At 34.8% G+C, this 24,661-nt stretch overlaps 1 protein-coding gene and 1 non-coding gene across 3 annotated transcripts in view; one reads left to right on the top strand and one right to left on the bottom strand.

The window, feature by feature from the left end:
- CADM2 (cell adhesion molecule 2) overlaps positions 1-24,661 on the bottom strand; it is a 464,221-nt gene that overhangs the window by 239,458 nt on the left and 200,102 nt on the right. For both annotated transcript variants that reach the window (XM_032882208.1, XM_032882209.1), the window contains exon 2: positions 11,540-11,689. In XM_032882208.1, coding sequence (XP_032738099.1) covers positions 11,540-11,689 — 150 coding nt within the window. The remainder of the gene's footprint in view (positions 1-11,539; positions 11,690-24,661) is intronic.
- On the top strand, positions 20,713-20,819 carry LOC116882077. Its single transcript, XR_004385542.1, has one exon. It is a non-coding gene; the product is annotated as a U6 spliceosomal RNA (small nuclear RNA).

The raw sequence follows: 24,661 nt of genomic DNA, 5'->3' as shown, positions 1-24,661 counted from the left end.
TATGAAAATCTTGCACCACAGAGCATACACTCAACATAAAAGTTCTCTCTCCCTAATGCAGGTCCCTTTCCCTGAAGTCTTTAGAATAGGAACTCAGCCTCCGTATGAGAAAACTTCATTGTATTTCATCTTCAACATTGTTATAGCACCCAGGAAAGAGTGAGGCTGGATATCATCATTAAAATACACTTCTGCTTTATGAAAAGGGCTTTTTAGGTATATACCCATTCACAGCCACTTTTGGTCTAAAGAGAATATGATCTCAAATTTCTGTTAGACTGAAATTGCTTAAGATTTCAATGGTAGACTTTTTTTTTTTATGTTGTATCATTTTGTTTTCCAACATATCAAAAATCTCAAAAATACTCTAAGAAGAGTTCCAGCCTGCAAACCTGGACAGAGCAGTAAGGGACACTTCACAACACAATGGACTCCAGAGACATATTGGCTGAAACTGAAATTGCTTTATGTGATTGGTCAAGGTTGGCTCACAATCACAGGCAAATCCGTGATGCAACTGGAATTTAAACTCAGCTACCCCGACTATCAACTGTATAAATCCCAACCAACCAGCTCTTCTATAATGTTTGCAAAAGTTCATGAGGTAGGATTTTAAGCTACAAAAGATAAGTGAATAATAAACAATTATCATTTTCATAGGATACCATAGTTACTGGTCCCTAGAAGATGTTTTTATCACAATTCACTATTAGGAAACAGGCCATTCAATTTTTGTGGCATGCAAATTTTTAGCATCAAAGAAGGGTGAGCTGTATGTACTTGAAGGGGCTTTGAAAGGAAATGTAATGAAGTATGTCTAGATTGGTACTACTGCCATTCTTTCTAAAAAGTCACTGTGAGTACTACAGAGCATACAAACCAATCATTCTGCATTTCCCCTCCCCACTTTCCATTTGTACTTCAGTATACTTGCTAATCTCAATGTAGATAGACATGACCAGGAGAATTAATTCTTACAAACACCCACACTTAGGTACTAAAATAACACTGCCTCCTACACTTCACAGTGCTGCAAAAATGCTCATTTACTGCTGTTTGCAAGAGCCTGCTGGGGCTGAAGAAATAATAAGCTAAGGAAAATAGAGTGCCTATACTAATTTAGAACTTTTCACACTCACACATTATAAAACAATACATTAAAAATATTTATTCAGGAAAAGCTGTTTCTAAATTGTTTTTTTTTTTTTTTGATTGTGGAGAAATGTTACTTGAAGAGGTGTGGGGAAGGAAAAACACTCAGTTTTTATAAATACAGGAAATATCCAAAATTAATTTTAAAAAACACAAGTAAATAAATTGAATGGTAAATTATATTCATTAACATTTTTAACTATAATAAATTGGACAACTTAGAAGAAATGAATAAATTTCCTAGAAACATGTGACCTTCCAAAATTGAATCAGGAAGAAATAGCAAATCTGAAGAGACCAATTATTAGCAATGAAATTGAATCAGTAATCAGGGCGCCTGTGGCTCAGTGGGTTAAAGCCTCTGCCTTCGACTCAGGTCATGATTCCAGGGTCCCTCATCAGGCTCTCTGCTCAGTGGGGAGCATGCTTCCCTTATTCTCTCTCTCTCTGCCTGCCTCTCTGCCTACTTGTGATCTCTGTCTGTCAAATAAATAAATAAAATCTTAAAAAAGAAAAAAAAAAAAAGAAATTCAATCAGCAATCAAAAACTCCCCACAAACTAAAGTCCAGGACCAGATGGCTTCACAGGTGAATTCTACCAAACATTTAAGGAAGGAAGGAAAGCTTCCAAATTTATTCCATGAGGCCAGTACCACCTGAGTGATACATGAAAACTTGCTTCTTGATGTCAAAATTCATGTCATATTAGTAATTCCGATGGTCGGCATAATTCCTGGGACACAGAAGTATTTCATATAATTGAACTGAAATGGTCACTTGGAAATCTTTTAAATATTAAATTTGCTTGGACATGTAGATTAACATTTACTTTGTGCAACCTGCTTTCTGTAATGACTATTAATTCTCCAAATTGAGGATCTTTAATATCACAAAATATAATTCCCCAAAACCTGGTTGGTCATTATTTGCATTTTTAAAATTGTTTTGGGAGATGGAAAGAGATGACACAATGGTGTTGACTATCCACCAAGGCTGATTCTAGCCATCATCCATTTTTACTTCTGAGAGAAAAAATGTTTTTCTTCAGGTGGTTTAAAATCACTTTAACAATTTCTGACTATGTACTGACTCTCTATATCTTATCAACATGCTGATATAAAATATATGTCCAGAAACATAAATAATTAGAAGATAAAGGGAATCTAATTTTAACCAGGACAAGCTTACTTTCAAGCAGTTCTATTTAACCTGGAATGGACTACTCAAAAATCGACGAGCTACAATAACTGGAAACAACTTCATACTTTAGATAGTTAGCAAATATTTATTCAATGACTGACTAGATAAACACGAAAGTTAATCTCAGGAACATGCTCATTTTCAGAGACCTACGATTACTTGATTTATTTGTATTATGTTTCACTTTTATTTTAAATAAAAGCATTATAAAATGCATCAAAAATAGTAATATTAATGAAACTTTATTTCTCTAAAATATCATATCAAGTATGAAAAATATGCTGAATTTTTAAATATCAAAAAATTAACACTTGCTGAAAACATTCAGGCATACATATGTGGTTTTGAATGTCAAAGTTCCAAATCCTGATGCTGTTATAGCTTAACATATAACCACTAAAAACATATAACAAATAAAATTTATAGTGTATATGGTTATCTATATTTCATGAAATTGCTAGACTTAAACTACACTAAAATAAACAGATTAAGAATGTATATTATGTATAACTAAAGATTTTGCTGATACTTAATGAAAATTTCCCATAACGGCTTTATCATTAGAAGATTAAGTGAAAGGAAATTATTTCTTCACAAAATCTATTAGCACACAATTTAATATATATATTAAATTTGAGAAATATAACATTGAAAGATTAATATGTTTTAAACATAGCATTGTGACTTATATCTCCCCAAAAGAAACAATTCTACTTAAGGTCATTGTGAGCAGAGTGATGCAAGGTTTCTGTAGAAATTATCTTCACTGAAAATAATTGGATAGGGAGAAATTTTTGTATATGCATGTAAGTTGTGCTGGTTACTTCCTGCTTATCCTTCTAGATTTTTTTTTTTCCCCAGATCTTTGCTCTGGGAGAATAGACTACCCAGAATCCTTTGACCTGTGGTTTCCATTTGGCTTCAGACAATGGAATGTACTGTCAAGAAATCAGAAGGTAGGAGGAAAGAGAATTCAACTGACATATTTCCATAGACACCCCTTTCCCAACCAGTCAGAGCTTCTAACCAGAAGCCTCCTTCTACACTTGTAGCTTTTGCTTTTCTGTCCCCTTTTCAGGGCCAAGGATAGGATAGTTTCCTACTGTTGCTAGCTCCTAGGTGCGAAATCACATTGACTTGCTCCTTTAATTATGTCTAGAAATATCTGTAAATAGTGTGTTCATTCTTTATTAATTCAAGGGTATAATTCTTAATGGTAACTTGATTCAGACTCATTTAATATGCATGAATTTACTAAGAAATCTGCTGATGTATATGAAACGACTATAACATGATGGGAGTTGAAATATAAAATAAAGTGTACTCAGATCTATTTCCGAAAAAATGACTTTGGAGTAAAGACCAAAAAGAAGTGATGATTTTCACAGGAAAATTGAAAAACAAACAAACAAAAATCCAAAACACTATAAAATGAAGTCCTTACCAGAATGATTCAGCATAAAGTAAATTAGGCGCATTGTAAGAAAACTAAGTCTCATCATTGCTTTGTCATTTACTACTCAAGTTATTCAAATCTGCACTCCTTGATTTCTTTATTTATAAAATGGGTCTGCCTATGATACAGGATTGCTGTGAATACAATGAGAAAATATAAACATTGAAGTTATTGAAAAATTGTATTGTATAACTTTAAGTTGTCATCATTAATTCCATCTCTTTACTGAAATATATATATATATATAATATTTTTAAAAAATTAAGAAAGAAAAAAGAAGGGTAATATTGGCCATACTTACACCTGCCTTCCTGAGTTAATTTTTAATATTTTAAAGTCTGTCACATTGATTAAAAGCAGTCATGGGTAAGGATTCTGTCAGGAGGCACTGGTTGGCAGGGAGTCAGGAAAACGTTTACCTTCATTTCAGGTTCATCTCATTTTTCTTCTCTTTATCACTCCTTGTTCTAAGACACCTTATGCATGTTCCTTGTCTCCCACTGCCCCCAGTAATAATGTAAAATTATTGGCAGAATAATTAGATAATTAACACCAGTGATTTTTGGTTAGACCCTTAATAAAATTTTGTTTTCTTTCCTCCAGTAATGAAATTTCCTCCAGGAAATATTTGAGAATCATTCAAGCCTAATTCAAAAGAGCAAAACTACTGTGAAGAGAAATGTCACAAAAATTTACATATTTTGCATTTTTACATAAAAATAAATACAAGCACATAGGGATATCTCTATGGAATGAATATGCTATGCACCCTTGGAGATGTTTGTGCAAAGTATATTTTTGTCAATAATAGGAAGGAATTGAAGTTTTTTTTTTTTTTCCTGAGCATTAAGTGATCAGACTGTACCTCTTCAATTGTTTTTTTTTTTTCTCCCATACCTGCAGAGAAATGGATGCAATGATCTAATTGATTTCTTTTATTTCTATTCCAAATGCCACACAGCATTCCTGTGGTGTTTCAATGAACTCTATTCCCTATTTTCTCTGTCTCTGTATACCCTCCCTATTCCAAATGCTTACCTACTACCATTTATAACAAATGTGGTGAGATTTGTGTAAAAAGAAAGAGAAGAGAGGCATAACAAGTGAATTAGTTAGTTATGTCTATTCTAGGTCCCTCTGACCCATAAGAACCTGTAATGTCTATCCTCTTAATTTTTATTTTCTATTTAGATTTGCAGGGTTTTAAGTGTTATAGAAAAAGTTTTCATATAGCAACTATGCAGAAATTAAATGGAATTGTATTTGAATATTTAAGTCATAGGTTAATGATTTTTGGTTTTCGGATGCACAGAAAGTAGACAGGGAAATTATTAAAACCGCAATTGTGATCCAACCACCGGAACATCTGATTTGGTCAGGTGTTGATGAGACTCCTTTTTTACTCTGCTAGTTGTTGTCAGAGGCAGGAATAGACGTCAGATCTGACTCCTGTCTCCGATGCTACAATGTCACCACTAAAGCCATGTAACTTAGGGGCGCCTGGGTAGCTTAGTAGGTTAAGCTCCTGCACACAAATCTCACCATATCTGTTATAAATAGTAGTAGGTAAGCATTTGGAACAGAGTGGGTATAGAAAAAGAGCCCCTCGTGGGCTCCCTGCCCTGCAGGAAGGTTGCTTCTCCCTCTCTCTCTGTCTGCCACTCCCCCTGCCTCTGTTCTCTCTCTTTCTCTGCCAAATCAATAAGTAAAATCTCTAAAAAAAATTAAGCTATGCAATTTAAACAGCAAAATGTCATTTATTTTCTAGTCAATGCATGTATTTATAGTGACCTAGAGTTTTCTCAGTTGGAAAATAGATATTCTATTAGTCAAGGCTGGAATTGGACAAGGTCTATTACGACATCTAAGGAGTGAATCAACATCTAGAACTGTGCTTTACGAAATAGTAACCACTAGCCACACGTGTCTATTGAGTACTTGAAATGTGGCCAGTGTGACTGAGAAAGTAAATTTTGATTTTATTTAATTTTTATTTATTTATTTTTATATAATTTTTATTTATATTATTTTGTTTTTTAGTTATTTTATTTTATTCCATTTATATCTTTATTTTATATTATTTTATATAATTTTTTATTTATTCATTTAACTTTAATTTAAATATTCACATGTGACTGCTGGCTACATAATTTTGTTCTGCACAGATATAGAACACTGTCATTGTCATGGAAAATTCTCTTGGGCAGTGCTGACTATAAATGCATCCCTCTGTGTTACTCTATGTACATCTTCAACATTTTGAAAGGAGCTGCTGCTCTTTACTTAAAAGGCAGCTGCTGATATCAGTGGCAGAGACCACCTGGGGTATACTTAAGCTGACCTCCTGTCAGATGCCTTTGTTTTCTGGCATTCTGGTTAAAACTAACACAGAGGCCACACCTCAATTCCTTCATTACCACTCATTAGTTGAATGTCTTGTGGGTAAATTCCTTGAGAGTTTGATCCTTAATTCTCCATGTGAGGAAGCTATGGATCACATTGAGTGTGCTCACAGTAGCCAGAGCCGGATTTTTATTGCCAAATTCACGCCTTCCTCTTTATTTTATATGAATGAGAAATCTTACAATATCAGTTTCACTTTAGCCAGCCCCACCCCTCAGCCTTGAGAAGAGATTCCTAAATATTCACATTTGACTTCCCTCCCAAAGACTCCTAGGAGAGGGCTGAAGCTTAATTCTCCTTCAGCTGATCACCAACTGCCCACTTAAAGCATGCTTTTCTTTAGTGAATAATCAAAAGTAAACAGGAAAGGTTTCTCCAATTCCAGCTGGATCAATGGGCCACCATTCTGAATTCTTTGTTCAACCCTCACAGGCAGGAAGGACTCAGGTAGTATGAAAGCCTTCTCAGAATCGGTCTTGAAACTCAGATTGGCAGTGGCAATGTTGATGAGAAGCACCTGTCCCATTCTTCTGAGCCATTGGCTCTGCTTCCTTTTCTCCCTTCCTTCTCGATAACTGATGTCAGTACAAAAACCTAAATTTAGGTATACAGAACTCTTGTGAAAATTGACTTGCTTAACCCAAAGCTTTTCAACCTCAGCTGCATTTTAAAATCATTTGAGACACAATTAAAACACTGTAATAGTGTATACCCTTGAAAGATTGTTCTGAAAGCTCCCACAAATAAGAGGCAAGAACAGAATTAAGGACAGAACCTTTATTTAAAGGTAGCAGCCACCTGTAGAAGCTGGCACAATCAGTGATACAGACAATCACTCGTTTTCTCTATTGTTCTCCTGAGTGGTTGTCACTTGCACAGCAAGTGTGTGTTACTCTAGTCATGCTAACTCACACTTAGCTTCCACACTTAGGCTCTGGCACCATATGGCATATTTGTTTGCTCGAGATAAGTCTAGGATTGAGGCGAGGCTGGTAAAGGCAGACAAAAAGATTGTGGGGGGGAGGGGGAACTGTACTGTGGCATCTTCAAAAAAACGCTTTCATTTTCAAACACTTGCATTTGATGGACATCACTGTCAAGGATCCCTCCCACTAGGACATCACATAAGAACTGAACCAATGACTGACTGGTGAAGGAATAGACATGTTAAATTGCCATTCATGAAAGGTTTTTTGTTTTTGTTTTTGTTTTTTAAATTCAAAACTTCTGGTTATTCTGTTGCAACAGACTATTTTTTTAAACGATTTATTCATTTATTTGAGGGGGGAGGGGCTGATGGTGAGAGAGAGAATATCAAGCAGAATCCCTGCTGTGCACAGAGCCTGTCTTGGGCCTGGATCCCACAACCCTGAGATCATGACCTGAACAGAAATCAAGAGTTGGACTCTTAACCCACTGTGCCACTCAGGAGCCCCTGTTGCAAAAGACTATTAAAACCATAATAGAGTTAGAGTTACAAGCAGTCTAATATCAAAACCAGAAATTGGCTATACTACACACACACACACACACACACACACACACACACACAGTCTTTTTTCAACGTAATTCTAAGCTGTTTTAACAATTGGTAAAAAACGAAATAAAGTAAGTGCATACTGTAGCGATTCAAATGATCAGATATTTTGCTATTTTATAACAGTAAGATGAATATGTTCCTAAATATCCCAAACATGGCATGATGGATTTTTCCCAACATAATTATCCCTCAGAAAAGAGGGGCTGCCTTATTTCCAAGTCTTTTTAAATCTTGTATTACAAGTTGCTATTTTTTTTTTTTTCAACAGGATTCTAAGACGCATTAGCTTGAAATACCCTGAATCAATTCTGGTTTTAGATGTTCTATAAAGGATAACTTATGGAATCACGGAGAGAGAAGGCAAAGGCATTTTGTATAGATTTTGTTTTTGTGCCTGAGGATTTGACCTCACAATTGTAGATGTCACTGTAAACATGAGTCTCAAAGATCTGCTTGAAAAGCCGTACAATTAGTTGTTGCATAGTGCAGATCATTATTACACTCCTGCAGGATGAATGAACAACAAAAAAATTGTTCTACTGTCATAAAAATTCATAGTTGTTACCTGGAACAAATTTCTCATTGATAGTATCCTACACTTTGAAAAAGTGCTGCTAAGTAAGATTATTTCATTAAATGCTAGGATGGAAAAGCAGTATCTCTAAGTGAATATATGTTTTTGTATTAGCTTAAATACACAAATATACTCAAATCAAGGAATTAAATATTATAACTATATATTTAATTGTTCCATGAGCATCTCTAAATGATTTTGTCCCCCAAAACATTTTCTCTTGCTTTGCATCATTGGGAAGGGAGAAATTTCCTTAAAATTGATGTCGCCTTGTGTTTGGGCATACACGTTTAAATATTTATTTGCAAATACTGTAATCAATTAATACTAAAAACAAAAAAAGGTTGTTAAATTTCTGTGTGTGACTCTTATGTATTTTTTTTTAACTAACGGGATTTTATTCTTTAAAAAACAACAAAAAAATTATTTATTTTAGAGCATGAGAGCGAGAGGGGAATGGGGGCAGACAGATGAACAGAGAGAGACAGAAGCTCAAGCAGACTCCCTGCAGAGGCTGTGATCATGACCTGAGCCAAAACCAAGAATGGGAAACTCAAAGGACTGAGTCACCCAGGTGCCCCAAGGTGACTTCATTCTTTAGAAAGAAACAGAGATCACTTGGTTCAAAAAACAACAAACTCTTCCAAACACCATAAAGGAGCAAAGAAAAGTAAACATTAACACGTTTTTTTTTTTTTAACTTTTTAGGAGATGTGCCTTCACTACCCCAAAAGCACTAGTAAACTTAAAGTCAAAATATAAGCCTTACAGAATATTAGCATGATAAAACTTAGATATATTTTTTACTAGGAACCAGTGAAATCAAAGGTAGTCTTCAAGCTTCATTTTTACTTATATAACTTTCATTCCTATTCATACACCTGAAATACAGGTTAGTTTATGGGGGTTATATTTATAAAATTTTAAAGTAATTAATTAATTCATAAAATCCAATTTTTATTCTTAAATATCCTTTCTTTTAAAAAAAACTTTAAAGTATCATATTAAATATAAATAAAGATATAAAGATAATCTAAATAAATTAAATATAAATAAATATAGATATTACTCATATGTTTTAAAACTGCAAAGATATATTTTATAGTCTCACAAAATATCTTTAAAATTTTCTAAATGGGATAAAAAAAAGTCCTTAATCAGAAGCATTACATAACCAACAGTACTAATAGGGATTAAAATTACATTAATACTACTATAGTGAGTGTTTAGCAAACATTTCAAAATTCATTTTCAGATTCTTTAAAATATTCTTCATGTACCAAAAAAAAAAAAAGAAGAAGAAATCTCTGTGACTAAAAGTCCACATTAAACTTGAGTGATTACGTAATATTCTAATCAAAACTTAATTATGGAGTCACCACTTTGGCTTTAAGTCTGGCCAATATTTGAATCACAAGGTTTAAATCATCATACTAACTTTAAAATCTCACATTACTGTGGGGCATTTAACCCCATCCTCCCATATGCTTCTATGACAATGTAGCCATTGGTGATACCTGCTGTACTTGTCTTTCAAATGGCAAAATAAAACAATAAATAAAAGCTCTTTCTAAGTAATGCAGGTCTACAGAAATGCTAGCCTGACCCTCTGTTATGCTTAACTTTATATGCCAACCAATTAATTAGGCCACAGTACCCCAATATTTGGTCATATGTCAGTCTGGATGCTGCTGGGAAGGTATATTTGGATGAGATTAATTTAAGTCAGTACACTTTGAGTGAAGCAGATTATCCTGCTGTGCCCTTGTTCAATCAGTTGAAGCATTAAGGGAATACATTTGAGATCCCTGGAAGAGGGATTTTGTCTCAGACTGCCTCCAGACTTGAGCTGCAATACTGATTTTTCCCTGCGTCTCTAGTCAGCTGGTCTGCCTTGCCTATTTCAGACTTGCTAGCGTCCACAATCACTTGAGCCAGTTTCTTAAAATTTCTCTCTCTCTCTCTTTTTGTAAGTATTTATCAACTATCTATGCATCTATTTATCTATTGAGATATAGAACACTTGTCCCCTACCAATGTATTCTAAAATATAATTAATCATGGGTTTATCTTCTGCCCCTTACTAGATTGTATGTCCTCTAAGGGCAGGGGTTTTATCTGTTTGTTCACCAACTCTAACACCTTTGATGAAGAAAACATTAAAAATTATTTGTTGAGTCAATAAATTTTTAATCAGTCTTTCATTACATATTAAAATTTTAAATAAATAAACAAGTCATTTTAAATCTAGAGTGTATCAAAGAGGGAAAACTATAGCAAGGTAAAAATAATACAGTGAATTCCTATTTTAGGGCAAATGGGCAGACTTATTGGACTAATACAACTATACTTTAACCATTAAAATGGAACTGCTTTCAAATTATCTTGCTGTTACCTATACAGATTCATAAGAAGTCCAGGTATTGAGACCATGTTGAACAGCCAATATATAAATATTTATATTCTATATGATGTAAATTTATCTATAGCAACAGCTCCATACTTTTATTATAGTTCACGAACTCCCTTTTCCTCCCAATGTTTATAATAATGGATGAAGTCTTAGAAATTCAATGTATACTTTCAGTTGTTTGCTTGAATGAATTTTATGAATTTCATTACTTCTCTAAAAAAAAGTTTTAATCAAAATCTATCATCCAGTTAGGAGTCCAGTTAATTAAGGAAGTCTAACTCAACTTGAAGTAAACACATCTTTTTCATTTCAGTTCTTTATTTTGAAACATGGACTTACTTAAATTTATTATGGGTATCGTTTCTACAATTCTTACTTTCAAGACCATTCATAAGAATAAAATCACAAAACTTTCCAAAATCATACAGCATCTTCTAAATATACTAAGCTAAGGTTAATAAAAAAAAATATGTATATTACCTGGAGTGAGGAAAAGTAGTTAATCTACACACAAGGCAATTATAAGAATATGATATCTAGAGAGAAGATAATGGTTAAGAGAAAGCATAAAATGATTTTTGAAACAGAATTGAAGCTGTTTATTTTATTAAAAAGTTGACATAGGTTATCTTTAGTGTTTATGACTTGCAAACTAAAGTATTTAATATTTAACATGTTTAAATACAAGCAGCAGCAGTTTGGTAATCAAAACGAATAATTTGAATCATCTCAGAAAATAAATTCATTATAATTAGGATATTTCAGAATATGATTAAAACATTTAAAAGAAAATGTATTCACCTTTCTTGTCATCAAAGTACAGAGTCTGTTGAGCTGGATTTGACCACTGGAGGGAGGTGTTATCATTTTGATCAACCCTGCAGGTCAAAATCGCAGTTCCACCTTCAACAACCGTTACATTCTGTGTTAGTGGAAACTGCCCTTGGCTGCCTAAAAAGGGATTAAAGAAAACGTTGATTAAATGAAAGTTATAAAATGATTAACTTCCCAAGAGCTGCATTGGACTTAACTTTTCACTCAAAAAACAAAACAAAACAAAACAAAAACATTCAATCAACCAAACAACAACAAAACTATATATTACAAAAAGACAGAAAGAATAATTGAAAATTCTTAATCAGGGACAACAGTTTTGCATACCATTAAGACTCCTTCATACTCCCTTATGTGTTCCAGAAAAACATCTTTGCCTTCTAGGCACACATGGAGATTTATATTCAAATTGTAACATGATTATCATTAATTTCCTTTGCCCTTGCATTAATTATATAGGATGGACCTCATCATCTTTGAAAATAAGGCACTGTAATAATTTTGGCTAAATTGAACTCTCTAAAGCAGCAGAAGAAACCACATAAAATACTTCCCTGGTAGCTTTTATAATCCTGAATAGTCTATGAAATATGGACACTAGAACTTTAGATTCAATTTCTGATAAAAGAAATTAAAAAAAAAAGAATCTTATTTTACCAGAGCTTCTTGTAGATGTAGCTGTTTTTAGAAACACGAAATGTGTTGGAGAAAACAATATAAGTGTTTTTCAAAAAAGCGTTCATCTTGTAGACTATCTACCAAAATCTTAAAAAGATTAACCTAGGAGCTAGAGATAATATTCTCCTTTGTTCCTTTCTCTACTTTCCTGATTTTCCCCAATGAATATATATTTCTTTCATAATCAAGATAAAAACGTATTTTAACTGACCCTTAAATTGGATATCATTAGAATATAATCAAGTATTCCAGCTTCCTAAGTATCTTAGTACTTTATTAAAATAATTCATACAATAACTTTACTTAATAAGAACACTTCTAGTGGTTAAAACAAAATTCATGCACATGGAAACATAATACATAAATTTCACTTCAGCAAGATGATCTGGAGATAAGCTCTGCCAAGTCTGGTAACAATTATCAACATGGGTAAAAAATGACTTTCCAGAGCCAGGTTAAAATACTATTATGTGAGCAAGGTAGTTCATTAAGTCAAGGATAATTTACATATGCAAGAACATTATGATAACTTAATCACACCCATGAAATATATTTCCCTTTTCTTCTTTAGTTTTGTAATGATCCTGTCATTACCACAAGCACCACTTGAGGTTATGCGGGGAGCTATTGGCATAAAGGATCTTATTACCAAGAAGCCTGTTGATTGGCACTGTAAGAGACAGAAGAGCCTGAAGGGGAAAATTTCTTTCCAGATCTAAATGACACAAGCACAGAGGTTCATGACCACGTTATATAATTAAGCGTATCAACTATAAGATCTGATATCAGTAGCTTTGTCTTCTCAATGCCAACCTCTTAGAATCACTATGGCAACTCCCCAGGATATCTCCCTGTAGTCTTTAGGGTGGAGTTTTTAAATTGAGGTTAGGAGATGTCTGGAGTAAATTCTTTGATAGTTGACTTAAAAGTCAACAGGAGCCAGAGTGGGATGTGTTTTGCCTTCAGCTCAGAGGTGACCTCTAGCAGGGAAACGTGGAAAACTATCAATCTTGTGAAGTGAGGTGAGGCGAAAAACCATGTAAGAGAAAACATGAGCTAAAACAGAAAGAAGAAATAATTACCAGGGATATCAGATTAACAGTTCATAAATATGAAGCTCAGAATGATTTCAAGAGATTTTGCTCAGATTCCCGAGTTTTGATGTAACAATAAACTTGACAATGGGAGGAGGAGGGATTCTTTAAATAATAAAAAGCACACAACCACTAATAAGAATACACAGTGCATCCCGGGTGACAATTTGACTATCAACTGGTACATAAATAATATTGTCTGCTTCTTTAAAGAAGTGGAAAAAGAGCAGTGATGCTTGCAACAATTTCATCCACTACATTTGCAAAATAATTTTGAAAACATCCCCATAAGAAAATATTATCCTTCTCATTTCACAGATGGGTAAACTGACACTGGGAGGTTAAGTGATTTTTCCATGGTGAAACAAAGTCAATGAACCATTTGGGGTTTGTTCTGAAAGTTCAACATTTTATTCTTATTTTTCCACAAAGGCTGCAGGGTCATAGTAACTTGATTACTATTTGCTAAAGTGTGAATTAGACAACAATAAAAAAATATAAATGAGTAAATGTTTTAGCAGTGAAATTTTCAGTCGCATACCTAGTTGAAATACATCTTCATAAATTTCCATTATAGCATTAAAGTCAAATCAGAGGGGCGCCTGGGTGGCTCAGTGAGTTAAAGCCTCTGCCTTCGGTTCAGGTCATGATCCCAGGCTCCGGGGATCGAGCCCTACCTCGGGCTCTCTGCTCAGCAGGGAGCCTGCGTCGCCTTCTCTCTCTCTCTCTCTCTCTCTCTCTCTCTGCCTGCCTCTCTGCCTACTTGTGATCTCTGTCTGTCAAATAAATAAATAAAATCTTAAAAAAAAAAATCAAATCAGAGAGGATGTCAATATCAACTGCTCTCAAATAGACTATCCTATTCAGAACTTCCTTTTGACAATTATTTTAATCTTTCCTTACCGGCCTAGAGAAGAGAGAAAGTGGTATTTGCTAGGGTCTTCTGCATGTGGGTTGCTCTATACACACTTGCACACCTCTTCCTTGTCCTTTTAGGTAGCAGATTAGGACAACTTCCCTCCATCTTGTCCCCACGTGGATTCTGACTTTAAAGTATTATGACTTCAGTTCCCTGGGACTTGCAGCCTAAAATCCCTGCAGTCAAATAATTTAGTTTTTCCCCATAGAGAGCAAACTCATGTGGAGAATCTACTAATCTTAAATACCCTTAGGATATGTGGTTTCCAAAATCAATTCAAAAGCCAGTTTTGTAGACAGTCAAACTTCTTCTTAAGCTTTGAATTGCCTTTTACTTCTAGTTATAACCTGGAGAGAGCATCAGATTAACTGCCACTTTTCTCTTTTAACTCTTTGTGGCTCAAGGTTGTCGTTTAATTCAATTTTAGAGAGTCTTTCTGAAGAAGTTACTAATTTTCCCAATTAGCAGAATCAGTATGTTACCAAAATTGGGGATTCATTTTTAGGGCATTCATTAAACAAATATTTTGGGGGACCTACTACATGCTTTGCCTTATATGAATCAACATCATCTGAAAGATGCACAGGGGACATTTATAAGGAGACTACAGAGTTGGGAGATTTTGCAAGAGGATATAAAGGCAGGGGAGAAGGCAGTCTGTTTGTGGTATATAACTCTTTCTTTATTCCCCCCATCTATAAGGATTTCTGAAATGCATTGGTCATATCATACTTTAAAAGGATCCTTCCTCCAGCTAAGCTCAGCCCCATCCTAGATTTCAGAGGAGTTAATCCTTATCAAACAAGTGTATGATCAAATGTAAGGAAATAAAACTTTTCTTTGAATCAGTTTCATTGCTTAACATTCTGTATTGTGAACTGAAGCTTCCAGTGGTGCTCACTGTCCAGAAGAAAGCATCTCCTTAGAGCAGTGGCTGGCATTAGAGGGGAACTCATGACAGTAGAATGACCACAGTAACTCAAGTCTGCTACATTTGTTCATTGTCAAAATAAAGGAGCACAAGGAGAGACATTCCTTACTAAGGAAAAAAAAATATGGAAAATTAAAATCATAAAATCCTTGTTGGTATATTATCTTAAGACTTTTTTTTTTTAAGTTCTGATTGAAAATCATGAGGAGTATACATAAGATACAACAGATGTAATCTAGAACGGACATATCCAATACCATTGTCAGAACCCAATGGGACATAAAAAAACCAACTGTGTCAAATTTATGCTCCAGAAGGGGACAAGCATACAAGACAAAAACTTTTCTTGAATATTGAGTAAATAACCCCTACCTAAGCTCTCTTACGTAGACAGGGCTCTGAGATGGAAAATATTTTACTTTCCATTCCTGGTCCAATTTCTTTTGGATCAACATTCATTTTGCAGATTTATTTTTTTATTTAGAGAGAGAAAAAGAGTGAGAGAGAGACAGAATGGCAGTAGGGGCAGAGGGAGAGAGTGAGGGAGAGAATCTCCTCTAGACTTCCTGCACCGAGCCTGATGAGGAACTCGATCTCACAACCCTAAGATCATGACCTGAGTGGAAACCAAGAGTCAGCTAGTCAACTGACTGAGCCATCTAGGCACCCCAGTTTTCACAGTACTCTTCCTCTGTTATCCCATCTTCCACAATCACTAAGCCAATGGTAAATATATGAAAAATACAACTAAACTTACCTGAGCATTCACAATATTCTAGGCACTATTCTAAGTGCATTTCTTTTATAAGTGATTTACTTTTCATGCCAATCTTGTTAGCATTTCTACCTTGAAAATGCTGGAACTGATGCAAAGAGAGCTTAAATAATGTGCCCACAGTCACACAGCTGGAAAGTGCAGCGGCCAGGTTCTGAACCTTCCCACCCTGTCTTCAGACCTCACATACTTAACCAAAAAAAACTGCTTGGGAAAGAAAGTGAACTTAATTCTGACTGAGTAACTGTTATAAAATAAGCATAGAGTTTGGAGTTAAACATTTCAAAGATGCATTTCAACCTTTTACATCTATTTTTAATAAGTGAAGGAACATTTGAAATTCAAGTAAAAGCTGTGATGTGCTAGAGCTGGCTCATACCAGCTCACGAGAGTCAACCGAATGTAACTTTTCCCACTTCATGCTTAATGACATGAGCTTCAAATGGACCTCAGTGAGAGTCTTTTCACTATAGAGATTGGCAAACAGCTCAAGTCAATGTCTTTTTTTTTTTTTTTTCTCCCAGAGAGGCAGTTGGTAATCATTTATATAGCACACCACTGGAAAATCACCTTTGATGTGTCTTGTTGGGGCTCTTACCTATATATTTAGCATAAATAAAGTTTTTTTTTCTTTTTTTCTGAAAGCCAATGAGCTCTTTCCAATGCAATAAAACTCCATTTTTGAAGTTCTTCTCTTCATATTTTGAGCTTCTTCAGTTCCTTTTCCCTTTTATCCTCAAATCATTTTCCAAGAGTCCTTTTCCCCTCCCACTCATCATTCTTCCAATAAAAGTCCTCCAAATGATCCCCCCCCCCCACTCTGCTAAACTGATAGTTTTCTTAGACTGCCAAGTTTATTTCTAACTAGCATCAGGGATTGAAACCCATTTAGGCTAGTTTCAGTAGTTATATGGAAACAATTTGCTAATTTATTGCTGTGAAAGACACTTTAATGAAGAACAATTATTCAATAGTCTGCAAAGATGGCTTTCCTGACCCTGTCTTTAAATAGCAGAAGAGAAGCTGCCATTATTCCTTTAATGTTTCTATTTCTCATATGCTTAGGGAAAAATGGTTCAAACCTTTTCTTGTCTGGATCATGAATTACCAAATTCAAAATCAAGTGAACTGAGTCTTGACTCCTGTTGACCTCAGTTAGTGAAGAGCTGTCCTTGCTTCCCACATTTCAAGCATGCTTTCACTGACTAACCACCAAGAACCCAACACACTGTCACGCAGCACATAAAGAAGCAAATTCTAAGATCATGGCTATCTCGACCTTGCTGACAAGCTATGATGTGCCATCACTGTAGAGGAGCAATAAACAAAACGTGAAGAGAGATCTTTGAAGCCAGCAGTATTGTTGAAAGAGAGCAGACAAGCAAAAATGCATGTTTGCACACTGATCCCAAAACATGGCTCTGCTTCCAAAAACGGCATCATTCAAGCCTTGCTATCTCCTGAATGAACGATGAGTGAAGGCGATGGTTTTCTCCATCTCTCTTCCTGCACTAAAGATTAAATGTGGACCGCAACAGTGGATCAGTGCATGCTGTGCATGAGTGCTTACTAACTAAGGGCAATAATCACCTGAGATATATCTAGACAGACAGGCAGAGGGTGAGTCTTTGCATATCTGAGAGGGAGTGAGTTACAGTCAGTGGTTTTTTTAGGGTAAATGATCAACTTTTGTGGGCTATTTAACAGGAAGTGAGGACCTTCATTATTTTTCTTCCTGAAAGTGAGCACAACTTTCTCAGAGGAAGAACTGGATTTAACAACAGTGAAGCGGAACAAATAAAAGCAAGGTGTGAAAGAATTTAAGATGTGATTGTTCCATGAGAAAGAATAAACTTCTCATGAGATAAACAATACCACATATTTTGATTCTTCCTTTGGGAATATATTTATGCTTAGTGAAAACTGTCAACTAAGTCTACAGAATTTTTTAATTCAATAGAGTTACTGGCATCTGAATCAAGTGGCATAAGTAATGCTTTGATTTGTTTTTAATTTTTTTTTTTGTCCTCTCAAGAACCCCATTTTAAATGCAAAATACTGGCCTCATTAAGGTTCTCATATTTTGGTCATGAAAAGCAGAGGTGCCGAATGGATCAGTAGATACACAGTATTATTACAGGTCCTTAAATATAAGAAATGACAGAAATAGGCATTCATTTCTAAATGAAATACAAAGGAAGCTTACTATTCTCTAGGTGTTCCCCTAGCTTTGTGTCTCCCTTCCTTCCCCCTCCCTCTCATCTGTTCCATCAACAGGTTTGGGATTTATACAAATAACCTGAATCTTAGAAAGTTCACGATCATTCTTGTTGCTTAGAGTCTAAAAATATATCTAAATGCACACATAGCATGCTATTACTTCCACTAAATTACAGAAGGCATTCTAAACAAATAACCTTCTAATGTGAAAGTTGTGGCTCAGTAGTTGTGTGTACCGAAACACACATTGCATACTAAAGCCTATTGGATTGAAAAGCACAAATGCTATTAACGCAAGCTTAAAATTCTCAAGAGAAGTGCAATAAATGCTCTATCATGTGAGAAAGGAAATTGGAGGAAAAATTAAGACTGATAACTAAGTGCAAAATGTTTCCACTTTTGGAATGTCCCTCTGTTCTTTCAAATATAGAATTCTCTAGCCATTTTCCCATGATTTCATTTCAGCTTTTAGGTTTGTCTGAACAACTTTAAGTATTCCGTTTTCCTAGGTGACCACATATAATTTGTTTTTCTTTGACTCCATCCTTTCAGGATTCAGCTTGTCTTATAGAGTATAACACCTGGTATCCACCTTCTGTGCCGCCCCTCTGCCCAGCCACTGTGGAGAATGGCCATCAGTTTGGTGCCGCTTGCCAGTTTCCATAGAGACAGGAAGCACGTTGGAGACCTGTGTTCCATTGCAACTGCCAGACCAAGGCAGGGAAGAAAGAAAGCTGGCGGGCAGTAGGTCTTGGAAGGCCAGGAAGGTTGGAAGGGCTTTCTCCTCCTGATATCAGAGCATAGCAGTGCCAAACTGGCAGCTTCAGCAGTTACAATCCCGTAGACCAGATCCTGGTGTTCGCTATGGCCATTGTGAGGGACCCATTCTGCTCCCAACTCCTGGAGCAGAAGCTCTGTGTACTCAAAGCTTGGCCCAGGGCCTTTGCTGGCTTCTGATCCATGACAAAAGGCTCTTTCAGATTTACAGTGGCTCCCACAGCTCCTGACCCAGAGAATCATAATTCTCCTGCAGAAATTTCACCTCTCTTTCCCTTTTCCAGAATGTGTAATAGGTTTTCCTGGACACTCATAGCAGACCAGGAAACCAATGGGATTACCATTGGGTAGTTTCCAATTAACCTACACAGTGACTGTGAGTAGGTAACCCAATTAACTATGCAACATCACACCAAATGTAGTTACCATTTGCTGTGTCTAAATAAGATTTATAATTAGAGTCAATTCTTGATTTCAGGATCAGGGCTGGCCCTGAAGAAATTTGTAATGTAGGTGAAATGTAACATCAGCCCCATCCCCTACGTTTCAAAATGTTTTTGTGAGATTGTGTAACTCAGCCTTCTCTATTATATATATTCCCAGCAGTTTTTCTTTCTGCCTAAAGTAGATTTCTCCAATTTCATCCATTAATTTTATATTACTCAGCCATATCATATTTTCTTTAATTTATAAAATTCTAAGTTTCAGAGAATATTTATAAAATCCTAGGAAATGCTGTTCTATGACAGCTTTATGTTCTTGCTTAGTGGTTGTATTGCTTCAGTATGTTTTAAAACATTATCTGATTTTTAAAAGAATGCTCAATATTTTAAAAATATATATTTGTACAAAACCAGTTGTTTTCATTCTTTGTTTGTTTTTCTGCCTACTATTCTGTGAAAATGCATAATAAACAAAAAGCTATTAAAGGGTCACGGATTCAGACTAAATGTAAATATATCAAGCTTTGCAGCAGAAATAGATTTTTGAAATAAAAACATTAAAATATATTTGTTTTCATTAAATTATCTATATTTAATTTATTCCCTTAAATGTTTTGAATCTTCTCAAAAATTCTAATAATAATTTATTGAATGAGCATGTATAGTTTTTCAAGAAAAAAATTAACTTGATGAATTGTTCACATTCATATTCATAAAGTTGTTTCTTTTCCTATTCATATAGATCTTTAAGTATTGCAACGTGGAAAAATAAAAAACAAAGGAAATAATTTTAAAATGAAAAGGAAACTACATGTCTCACAAAGCATTATGAAAAAATAAGAGAATTTTAAAATTACTTTTATAACCTCAAAAAAGGCTAACATGTAATTATCATGTGTGTCTAAATTCATTTTATCTTTCTAGAATACTGCTTTCAGGGTTAATGGGCAAGACCTAGATAGAACTGACTAGCTTTACTCGGTAACTGATGAACATTTGAGAGGCAGCCTTCCAGAGAAAAGAAATTTATGACCACAATCACAGTCTGGTTCACAGTGAAGCTCAATCACGTAACTAAATTCTAAATTGAGATGTCAACCTGGAGGAAATATTCTGGAAAGGAACACACAGATGGTAGGACTCTTCTGAAGACAGGGTGAGGAATATAGTGCTGATGGTACAATAATCAATCTTCTGAAAGAAAAAAAAAAAAAAAAACAACAACCCACAATGCGTGGGACATAACTGTTTAAAATTGAAGATCCTGGAGAAAACTTCAACCTGAGACAAAAGAGGGGGAGAAGTGCTCACTTCAGCAGCACATATACTAAAACTGGAATGATACAGAGAAGATTAGCATGGCCCTGCACAAGGATGACATGGAAGAAGGGGGAAATGATACCTACATTTTCCATGTCACCTTGTAGGTCTTAGAATGTCCATATACTTAAAGAAAGTAACAAATAAAGTTGAATTATAATACATTTTAGAATATTTAATAACCTCAAGGAAAATTTAAAAGTCTAATAACATTGCCAGGAGCAAATTAAATGAAAAAAATGTAAGAAAATAGAGCAAGCATTATTAAATCCCAACTTTAAATATACAATTGCCTAAAAAATACAAAATACAGCTAGCAAAATAAGGTAAACATAGTAAGGAAAGGTATAAACTGAGAAGACAATTAGGACTTCAGTCTGGTTTTTAAGCTGGTATTCCCTGATTCCAAATGAAAAAAACATATATAATCAAATTAATTGTTGCCTAATATATTGTTGTGAATTAGTGATTTCGCTTAGTTGTAGGAGACATATTTTGATGACATCTTTCTTTTGGATTGTGCAACATACTTGCATACTCGGCAAGCATAAAATCATATTGACTATTAGCCATGTTGCCTGTAGATTAATGTTCTGTTCATATCTTATTCTCTGCAGAAAATTTAAATAATTGCATTGGAACATTGAATAGAGATGTTCATGTAAAAGAGCAACAGAGATTCTATTTGAATTATAACTCTTTGGATTAAGGGACATAATAAGAAATTTTGAGATATCATAGATACAAGATATATCAAAGAAAAAATATGGGGCATCTGGGTGGCTCAATGGGTTAAGCCTCTGCCTTCAGCTCAGGCCATGATCCCAGGGTCCTGGGATTGAGCCCCCTATCAGGCTCCCTGTTCAGCAGGGGGCTTGCTTCCCCCTCCCCCTCTGCCTGCTTCTCTGCCTACCTGTGATCTCTCTCTCTCTCTCTCTGTCAAATAAATAAATAAATAAATAAAATCTTTAAAAAAAGAAAAAATATGATATCAAACATGTCATGCAATAATGTGCAATCAGTTCACATTAGGCATATGAACTATACACATAAACATATATAATGTTAAGGGTTTCTGAAAATTATCTTCACCTTCATAATGGGTTTTGCCTATAAAATATACTTCATGACATTAATTTATTCAACAAATACATTCTTTGTGCCAAGAATGTGCTTAAAATAGTAGGAGCTAGAGATAAAACTATGAACAGGTTAGAATGTTGTAAAGTTTTGTCTTTAGAACTTACAGCCTAGAGATAAGCAGTAAAACAAGAAAACAGAAATTTATACAGGAAAGTCTGGCTAAGAAGGTGGTGAAATTTCAGCTGAAACCTAAATGGGGAGAAAGTCCAGCCATTTAAAAATTGCCAGAGGACAAAATGTTGGAGAGGGGTGGTCAATATTCGGAAAGTAAGTTACCTGATACAACAGATCCTAAGCAAGAGGCAGGAAAGAGTTTGACTAGTAAAGAACTGAGAACAAGACAAAACAAAACAAAACAGAAAACACTGAGTCTGGTGCATGAAAAACAACAGACTAATGGTCCAACACAAGGTAAGAAAGAATGTCAAGGTCAGGTCATGCAGGGCTTTTTATGTCTTAGTAAGGAGCTTACACTTATTCTAACACGCAGTGGTAAGACACTGAGGAAAATGACTCAATATACACCCCTAGAAGACGCTGTTTTTTTCTGATAATTAATCATTATTCTTAAATCAAGGATTTTTAATCTTAGAAATGAATCACTGTAAAAATAGTATTTATAATCAAGAAACATTGAGAAAATATCAAAGAATTCATTAAATCACTGGATAATCTGTAAAGGTAACTAATCTTACTTTTTTTTTTAAATTTTACACTGTAAATAATCTGGTAAATGACTTTCACTGACTTGAGTTTGTACCAAAACAGAATTGTTACCCATAGTCCCATATCCCCCCGAGTCTCCGAGAGACAATTTATTCCTTAGGTCCACTCTGAAATGTCATTGCTTTGGGAAGTGCCTTGTGATTAACAATGGAGAATTTCTGTTTTATTGCTTGTTTTAAAAGCTGTAGTAGTATCTGGGAGACAGGAAAATATTGCTGGTAAACTATCTATGGATGTACACATTATTTTTAAAACAGTGTACTTTCTCAAACATATATTTCCCTGGATGGGTAACAACACCATGCTTTCAAATAAATAATGAGTTCCCAAAGGACTGAAACGTGAGGCAATAAAATATTTAAATTTTTCTCCTGTATATGAGTGTCTTTTATAAACTTTATAAAACAATTTTTCCTTTGATTAATATAATATAAAAGAGTATTTTCTGTTCTAATAACAGCATTTTTATGCCCAAGAAAACTATTAGTATGTGAACCTGAGATATGTAGAAAATTCTTGATAGCAGAGACAGAAACACATGTTACTTTTCATTCTCTAAGAGGCATATGATATTGCTGTGGACATAGTGGGCATATATTTTTGAACACATGAAACATGTGTTCAAAATGATACCACCTGAATAATGAAGTGTTGATCAATATGTGGTAACATATAAATGAACTTGGACTATTCCCTAAGGAACAAGCTCTCTTTTGAAAAAAAAAAAAAAAGTAATAACACAGTGGTTAATAGGATGTGTTTTTTACTGTTTGATCATTTCTGAATGCACAAAGATTTCATTAATGTTGATTTCACCCATCTTGTCCATGTTTACGTGCTTTGATGTTCAAGTCCTTTGTAGTGCCACATTAGATCTAGGGGAACACTGCCCTATGAGAGCAAGTGGAAACTGCTGTGGGAAAATATTAAAATGAAACTTGACACTTTGTATAGATTTGTACAGATAATTCAGCTCAAAGAATTCTACTTCTGATAAGGCAGAAAAAGAATTAATGCCATCTTCTCATATCTCTTTTTGGGGTTACTATATTTGTAATCTGTTAATAGAAAATTATAATGAATTGAAACTTTTCAAATGGAAATTATTAAAATTAAACTTCAATAAAACAAGTTGAGATGGAATTGAAAATAGTTCAACTGATTCCTTATATTTTAAGAATGCATGTTCTGGAAAGATGGTTGCAAAATGATAGCTGAAAAAAAAATATTGATAGCAACACCAGTGATCCCTCACTACAATATTGGAAGGAAAGGGTTAACAGCTGGTTCTTGGTCTTTCCTTTAGCTTCAGGGAAAGCCTAACAAGTTGGCTCTTGGTTGAAACATCTTTGCAGTTCAAGGAGTTCACAGATGTATATTGGATCCAAAGTAAATTGAGAACTGGGGAGGTGGCTGTGTACTAGACTATGCACCTACATTTCATAGTTGGGAATATTTATTGAATAATAAATGAGGATTGACTAAATGACCTTGTACCAGAGAATGGGAACTGGTGACATAATCTTGTGAAGGCTGCATGCCTACTAAGGCATCAAAATTGAATAGACTCCAGGGGTGCCTGAGTGGCTCAGTGAGTTAAGCATCCAGCTTCTGCTCAGGTCATGATCCTGGTGGGGTTCTGGGATAAAGCCCAGCATTGGGCTCCCTGATCAGTGGGGAGCCTACTTCTCCCTCTCCCTCTGCTGCTCCTCCTGCTTGTATTCTCTCTCACAGTCTCTCAAACAAATAAATAAAATCTTAAAAAGAAAGAAAGAAAGAAAGAAAGAAAGAAAGAAAGAAAGAAAGAAAGAAAGAAAGAGAACTGAATAGATTCCAGAAAAGCTTCTCTGTGGTGTGGTACCTAAATCAACTCAGTCTAGTTTTGGATAAGGAGTAACTGCACACTCAGAATCATTTCAGGAAGTCACAAAGCTTTGCTAGTTCTTGACATCCTTATTGTGTCACTTGTCTGGGACCTTTGGATACATTCGTTGTTGGATATGGCCTGTTGTGTCTCATGGATATTATCATATCCATGAAACCAAGAATTGTGCTACTGCTCT

This window comes from Lontra canadensis, unplaced genomic scaffold, assembly GCF_010015895.1.
Source record: "Lontra canadensis isolate GAN:19392208 unplaced genomic scaffold, GSC_riverotter_1.0 scaffold80, whole genome shotgun sequence".
Classification (NCBI taxonomy): Eukaryota; Metazoa; Chordata; class Mammalia; order Carnivora; family Mustelidae; genus Lontra; species Lontra canadensis.
The sequence above is the reverse complement of the archived record's forward strand: the minus strand, read 5'-3'. Positions and strand labels throughout refer to the sequence as shown.